The sequence below is a fragment of the Mastomys coucha genome, chromosome X, assembly GCF_008632895.1.
Source record: "Mastomys coucha isolate ucsf_1 chromosome X, UCSF_Mcou_1, whole genome shotgun sequence".
NCBI classification, from domain to species: domain Eukaryota; kingdom Metazoa; phylum Chordata; class Mammalia; order Rodentia; family Muridae; genus Mastomys; species Mastomys coucha.
Window position 1 is genome coordinate 127,234,406 of NC_045030.1, and position 8,274 is coordinate 127,242,679.

General features: G+C 40.4%; 1 protein-coding gene across 1 annotated transcript in view; it reads left to right on the forward strand.

Annotated features, from left to right (window-relative positions):
- Nucleotides 1-951: 951 nt before the first annotated feature.
- Tnmd (tenomodulin) overlaps nucleotides 952-8,274 on the forward strand; it is a 15,159-nt gene continuing 7,836 nt past the window's right edge. Inside the window, exons 1-2 of the mRNA XM_031376220.1 lie at nucleotides 952-1,197; nucleotides 1,364-1,495. Coding sequence (XP_031232080.1) covers nucleotides 1,150-1,197; nucleotides 1,364-1,495 — 180 coding nt within the window. The 5' untranslated portion in view covers nucleotides 952-1,149. The remainder of the gene's footprint in view (nucleotides 1,198-1,363; nucleotides 1,496-8,274) is intronic.

Sequence of the window (8,274 nt, forward strand, 5' to 3'; positions counted from 1 at the left end):
GAAGGAAGGAAGGAAGGAAGGAAGGAAGGAAGGAAGGAAGGAAGGAAGGAAAGAAGGAAAGAAGGAAGCAAGCAGCCTAGCTGACATCTTGATCATGGACTGTAGCCTCCAGAAATGTAAGGACTATATTTTTTAAGGAGTAGAGTTTTTATATGCAAGTCAGTAATTCTGCAGTGCTTTGTTATAGTAGCCTGAACACTAACTGTAACTACCAATCAAGATTAGTAAAAATAAAATAAGCTGGAGGAAGGAAGTATTAAAAAGGAAAGAGTTTGATAGATAACATACTGAGTTTGTGATTTCTGAGTTCCATCCAGGTACAGATGTTCGAGATGTTCAAATGGCTTTGAAAGTAAAAGACAGAAGCGGGTTATAGGCACATAACTGAGTTGCATTGCTATATAAGTGACACATAGTAACTCCAGGACTGGATGAAATCATTTAAGCAGTATATGTTAAAGTGAGAAAAGCATGAAGAACCATAATAAATACCAGCACTGAGGGACCAACTCAAGAATCATAGAGATGGAATGAAGAGAGAAAGCTCACAACTGCTGCTCATTTTACACTGGTTTCAATTAGAATTAGTCAAATATATGTTGGTCTTGGCATTCAGAATACTTTTACATAGTGAGACATGCTATCTTATTCATTTCTGTCTCTCTAGCACCCAGGAAAGTACCTGATACTTATTCCTACAAGAAATACTTGTTTAATTGCATGGAAATGAAATTAGAACTTTGTTTCCCCCCCCCCTTTTTTTTGCTCTGTTTGCTTATTTCTGGAGTGTGCAGCGTGTATTGCCACTGGTATTTTAAGTTCATAGTGAAAAATCATTTCAGTGTGTCCTAGGCTTGATCCCCTTCCAGCCCAACCCCCAGGACAATAGTTTTCATTATAACCTTCTGTCTTTGCCATTCTGGATGGAATTCTGTGCACAGAAGTTATATACATATATGGGTATATCTATGTAACAAATCGTAGCACGGGAGCCCCCTGGGCTCCCTCCGGCTCTGGTATGACATATTTGAGCCATATAAATTCAGCTTCTCCTCTGGCGTCTGTTAGCCGACTCACTTGCAACTCCACCTCAGCCGTGGTCTCTCAGTCCTCTAGAAGCAGGGAAAGAGCACGGTGTGCTGGGAGACCATGGCAAAGAATCCTCCAGAGAACTGTGAGGGCTGTCACATTCTAAATGTAAGTTGATTCATATATGTTCCCTTGTGAGCAGAAGCATGGTCTTGCAGATTTATCGTATTGCAAAGTGAACATTAGAAAGTGAACTGGAAGGAGGCTTTGAATTATGGCTTGCTATTTTGAGGGTTATTGTACATTGTTTCATCCTTTTTTGTTCTTTGCTTAGGCAGAAGCTCTGAAATCTAAGAAGATATGTAAATCACTGAAGATTTGTGGACTAGTGTTTGGTATCCTGGCCTTAACTCTAGTTGTCCTGTTTTGGGGGAGCAAACACTTCTGGCCCGAGGTATCCAAGAAAGTAAGTAACAGAAACTTTTCTTTTCTGAGTTTGATTGAATTTAATTACGGATTAACATGGAAATTAATTTGAAATCTCTTTTCATCGTTTTCTTATTCATTTGGGGACATAGGAAATGAAATCAAGGTTTTCCTTTCATTTGCCTATTTAGGTGAAGGGAAATGGTCTTCTACAATTTGGTTAGTAGTGGCAGGAGGTAAATTTACCCATTCCTTTATGGTTGACTTTAAGGAGTTAAATCTCCTAGAAGCTTTTTTTTATTTTTAATGTAAAAAAAAGAAAAAAATACTTTCCATCTTTCTTTCTATTATCTGGGCAGAAAGTGATGGAAAAGTAACCAGACAGTCACATAAGAAGAAACAACCCGGAATGGCAGCAAATGATTTTTCAGTGATTATGTTCCGACTTAGCACATCTGCTGTGAGCACAGGCAGCAAGCTCCTTTTTCAAAGAAGTGATTTTCATGCCTGAGTTTAGAATTATTTGTTACTTAACCAGAAGAACTAGAGCTTTTAAGCTCCTTAGCAATCACAACCATTGTCCCAGTGAGATACTAATGGCACAGGTAGATAACAAGCAACACTAAGTCATTAATCCCAGATATGTCAGAAACCTTCTGACACTGAGGACAGTTGATGAAACTTACTTGCCATTGTAATTTGCATTCTTGTGCTACCATGTTATTGTTATTTCTGGGCTTGCTTGCAATGAACACTTTTAGATGTGACCCAAATCAAATCATAGTCTTTTCTTGCTAACAATTAACATTTGAATGAAAACGAGATAAAGACAGGTTTCTGGCTTTGCCCTATTCTTCTCTATTTGTAGGTCACTGTTGTTGCTGCAGCTCCTGTAGGTGTTGTAGTTAATTTTTTTTTTTTTGTCATGAGCTACTCATTTCTACTTGGTAGCAGATGTAGGAAAGAAAAGGCACAGATCCTGGAGGGAAAATGAGACAAGAAGAAAATGGTTTGGCATGGACCATTAGGAGCCAAAGGAGCAATAGGAGCAAAGAGTTCATGGGGAAAGACAGACAAAGGGGGAGAGAAAGAAAATAAGCTGGCTAAGTGTCCAACTGAAAACACAAAAACTAAGGCACAGCCACCCTGGGATGCTCTACCTCTGCTGCAATACCTGTTTGCATTTAGTCTCAAAGGATACCTTATAAAGTTTGAGTGGGAGGGAGAGCAAACAAGCCTACTTATTTGTTTCCCTTTTTATTTACATCATGTTCCAGAAAGGTTTTCAGGCATCACCTACTCCTATTATCCCACTCTCACTGCCCTGCTGCTTTTGAACTGTTTACTGTTCAGATGTCTTTCTAGGGAAGCCAACTATGTTAAGGCTATCAAGGTGTGCAAAAAAGCCACCATCAGAAAATGAGTAGAGAGGCAACGTTCATTCCAGTGCAATGACTTCCTTACAGTACCACTTAGCTAATTCCTAAAGTGATAGGCTACCCCAAAAGTTGAATCAGTGGTTCTCTTAGAAATTGTATGAGAACCATAATTATATACAGAACCATAAATCATTTTTGTTGTTGCAAGTATAATGCCTTCTCTGGATGTGGTAGGTAGCTAATCTTCTTGACCATTAATAGATACCTGTCTGAACAGAGAGCATATAACCTTTCTTATTTTCTTGTATTCATTGGCAATATAAATGTCATTATAACAGTATTAAAGTGTTTTTTTCTAATCTTACAATGACATTTGCCTCAGTACAGTAATAAATGCCTAGGGAGTGACTCAGGATGTCTTGCCTTTATCTTGTAAGAATTCACACTCCCTATCTGAGTTGATGATCTTCCCTCTCTTCCAATTATGCTACCTTTGTTTCCAATTCCAGGTCTTTTAAATATGATTTCCAAAAAGTAATTCTGTCATTCCTGAAACCAAACAAAAAACTCAGGGCGTGGATGCATACATGAAAAAGGTGGAGTGTGCTACTGATTAAAGTTTGTTTAAAAAGAAAAAAAAAAAACAAATCAAATCTCTCATGAAGTAATTCATCTTAGGATATGTAATTTTCACCAAAAGGAGTGTAAATGAGGGACCAAAGTTATTATGAAGAAGTGCAGATAAAATACATTATGTATCTCCTAGGATACGTTTTCCTTCCACGAATAAATTCTATTTGTTTTCTATTCCAATAAGGAATTGAAATAAACTATTTTTCTTATATAAGAAGTCCAGGTCTTCACTACAAAATCAGGTTGAGATCACTGTAAATCAGGAGACCAGGTAGCAGCATACATTCTTTATTCAGTCAACTCCTACCTTCTAAGTCCCAGGCAAGGAGCTTGGGAGGCTAGCCATGTACCCACTAGTGACCAAGCCTCTGACTAGACCTGCATCGGAGCAGTTAAGAATCCAGAGAAAATAAAAGCAGTCAGATTCATCTGGGAAGAATATTTCCAGAGGAAAACGATCCAAGCGTCTTGTACAAATTTAAGACTCTCTCTGCTTAAGAGTATGGACTGGAATGAAAGGCTGATAAACAAAGGAAAACCCGTGGCCTTCTGGACTTGTCTTTAGCTGCCTGGGATTAGGGAGGACTGCGTGGCCTTTGGTAGAGAGAACTATTGATGCTTGTGTGTTCAGTGGCTCTAGTGATACCTTTGTTGTCCTGGAGCTTTCTCCAGGCTCTCTGTGTTGGCTCTTGCAGCCCCCACAACACGGCTTCTTGTTTTCTCTTTCAACATCTGTTTATAATAAACAGTGTTTATTTAACAGCCGACATCTGGTGTTGACATTTCCATGCTACTAAGTTGTTCTCTTCCCTCCCTTCTTTTCGTATGCACAAAAGCTCCAGACTCCTGATCTCAAAAAGGAGTACACAGTATTTGACTCATAGTAAACCTCAATCGTTCATGTGAGTTCTCACACACACACACACACACACACACACACACACACACACACACACACACACACACACACTTATCCAGGAGGAAAATGAGTCGAAATTAAAGGAGACTCAACTCTGAGTGAGCCGCTGGACTTTTTTCCAGGCCCTAGGCTTCCTGAGCCACAGCCATACCTAGGAGATTTGAAGAGACTTGAGGAAAGCCAAGTTCATAGGCTCTGTATTCAGCTTTCCTAACCAAGCAGGGGAAACATATTCAGTTCCAGAGATTTCGCAAGGGCACCATATTGAGGATCCACTTCTAAGCAATAACTTCCCTAAGATCTATGAAGTAGACTTATTGGGGAAAAAATATGCTTACTTAAAGCTCCCTGTGTTCCACATTGAACTTGAAAGAATTAGAAGCCAATTCCTCAACTAATCAAAGCAACATGGAGAAAACAAACCAAAAAAGCTGTAGCTCTTAAACCGGCAGTTTATAAACACAGCACAGATTTTGTACCCCATTCTTCAAAACCTTTGTGGAATGAGACATAAACATAATAAGTTATGTGAAAGGAATGTTATGTGCTTTTCTGTCATACATCAGAACTATGTGATGATTTTTTTTTTTTAGTGTTGCTGGGAAGTGGTCACCCACTCCCCAACAATCAGTATATTCTTGGAGATTCTTCTTCAAGTTGCACATTCTTAGTTGAATGAGATGAGAGGTCATGAGTCATGAAGATAGGGGAGCATCCTGACCATGCAACCTCAATTGCAGAAAATCACTGAAACAGTCTCATTCATGTTTCATACCCAAGATCATTCTAGGCTGAAAATCCTTTGCCCAAAAGAAACCCTTCCGTGCCAAGTATGAACCCAGCTTTCCTTGTGACTTTCTTTTTTTTTTTTTTTAACGACCAGCATTAGCTCCAGACCAAGTCTCTTCAGTCATCTCTAGGCACACAGGGACAACTTTTCTCTCTAGATTACCTAGGCTTTTAACACAATAGTTTGATGGTTGAAACAAGGAACTGGAGAAACATTTGAAACCTCAAGGGAAAAGCTGGAGATGTAGCTGGAATCTCTTAAGCAGGAAACTGAGTTTCACCAGATGCTGCCACATCAGCATTTTTAAAAAGAGGGCATCTCTTCGTTTTCTTTTCTTTGCAAGATCCAAATTTTACCCTTGAACACAATCCTTACTGGGTCCGTTGTTACTTTGGACTATTCAGGTCTAGCTTTTACAATTTCCACAATTCTGGTTGCTGTAAGTATACCCTTACTCCTTATTCCTAAGGTTGTATTTGTTTAACAGTATGTTATGTGGCATCATCAAGTATTGCCTTCAAACAGAGCTATCATGAGTGGCTGAAATGGAGAAGAAGCCCAGATGATCAACAGGTAGTTGCAATCCACCAAGCAACCTGACAGGAACCAGACCAAAAGTGAGAAAAAATGGATTTGCCAACAATCCAACATTGCAACTAGAGAGGGATGCGGATAGGGACTGAACCTTTAGAGGCATTCAATAACTTGTCCAAAGTCACACAGCTTGTTGGTAAAAGAACTAACATTAAAACTAGAACCTTTCCTGGGAATTCTTTCCTGTTTTCCAAGTGAATGTGGGAATTAGAGAGAGGATTGTGGATACAGGAAAACTTCGCTAGTAGCTTAATTCTGTAGATGGAAGAATGGTTTTTCTTTCTACCTTTCTTCCTTTCTTCCTTTCTTCCTTCCTTCTTTTTAAAAAGGAATGTCTGGCTGCTTATGCCAATTTTTTTCAGGGCTGAGAACTGGTGATTGAAGATGCAGAAGTCCAACTATGCATAAGAAATAATCTGCCGGCACTGTGTTGGTAGAGAAATACCCAGAGGCCCTTTAATTCTCACAGGCTAGATCGGTAATAATATGGTACAATGCTTTCCCTTCTCTTCCCTGTCTTCCAGCCTAACACCTGCTAGCCAGCTATTCTGAGCATGTATTTCATCTTTGGAGAGTGTACCTCATAAACAGACAGTAAAGGATGAAGGCGGAAAAAAAGAGCAGCTAGATTAATCACAGGTTTCAGAAAAACAAACCTAAGCCAAATGTCCTCAAATCCCTGTCAGGACAGGCTACAGCTACTTGCCCCCAAACAGATCCATCACACTAAGGTGTGAGTCAGCTTTACTCTTTATAAAAACCTTTCTTTTCTGATCTCAGAGACTGCCACTAACAGAAACAAGAAAACAGGGAAAAGTGTTCATATTGCAGGAGGAAGTCAGAGCTACCCAAATGGAAGATTTAACTGGACTGAGGACAGAGTTCCTGGACAGGGAATAAAAACGGATTTATATTTCCCCCATACTTTGTCAGTGCAGTCTTTGTACACATTGCCTGGGTTACCCATATATCCACTATCCCACTGGCCTCTCTGTCCTATTCCAACACTCTGACCCTCATAAAGCCAGTAAGAAGTCATTTTAATTGTGTTGGAAAGATGCCTTTAGCACCCCTCCCCATATCTCCTGCCCCTGGTGTCACAGTACCTAAAATGCATGATTACAGCAGCATTCCTCTGAGTGAAGCATTGCATTGCATTTTTTTCAAATTGCCAAATGTCTTCTCCATTGCTACTATCTAGATGTAAAATCATTTGTCAGATTGGTTTCTTCTCTTCCATAAGATCCCTAAAGATTCCTGGTTGTCTAGACAGGAGACAAAGGGACAGATGGAATTGAGAAAGGCATGGAAAAAAAAAGCTATGAGGATACAAAGTGGACAGGGTATAGAGATACCAGAAAAGGGGCTCATCCGTTTGCCAATTTGGCAAGAGCCCATTCCATGTCACATGCTGTCCTTGCTCTGTCTCTCCCGGAATAAAGCTAAGTTGGGGGCAAAGTCTGAGGAGAGATGCATGGAGCCCAATCACACCTTTCTAAGGTCAGCCATCCTGTCTCTGCTTTAGTTTGTTCCTGGACAGGACAAAGCCATTTAATTCTTCATCTCCAGAAGGTACTTCAACCCCGGAGCCAAGGAGCTTAGTAGACAGCAGAGTCCTTCTGATGCCAAAGGCATGAGCTCAGTCGTCATATGGGCCAGTGAAGCTTGCACAGCCATTACCCAAGCAGTGAGCTCCACGGGGACCTGAGTGAGACAGTATGTCTGGATTTACTCAAACCCATCCCCACACAGTCCAAAGTAAGTCGCTGGCATCCTCCTCCTAGACAAAGGACAGTCTGTTTCAAAAGGACACCTTTGATAGCAGAATTCCATCTGTGTGAATATGTAGCTCCCTACTCCTTCACCCTCCCACACACTAAGGATTCAGATACAAATGAAGTCATTCTGATTTCACTCTATTCAAGAAGCTGCCATTGCAAATACAAAATCAACACGCTGATTAACAGGTACGATTAACATGGCTGCCTCTTCCCTCACCAAATAACGACAGACAAACAGACAAAACAAAACAAAAACCCAATTCTTTGCAGAAATGTTGAAAATCATGAAGATCTGCTGAGCTTGGCAGTTTCCAATAGTACTCATCCAGAAAGGTGTCCAAGGAAAACATATTGCCAACAGTGCAGGAAAACTCATTCCACAGAAGTACACTGAAATTTTAAATGTCACCAGCACAGTCCCATAGTCTTCTCCTGATGATTGAAAATGCAGTCTGTATTTTCTCTTTCTTTTGCCCAGGTAGGCCACAGTCCAATATCCCCTAGTCTCTAACCCAATTTTTCCATGCAATAATCCATCAGTGGTGCTACTGATGAAACAAACACCGGAGTCCAGCCCCTGGTGGCTAGCACTGTCAACATTTGTCTCCACAATGGATAGTATTTCTAAAGAAACTACCCCCTATTGGGAAGCCTGACAAGACTGTGTCTGAAGTGGATGCGTCTGTCCTCTGCTTAAGTCAGCCAACGGACTGCGAGCTCTTT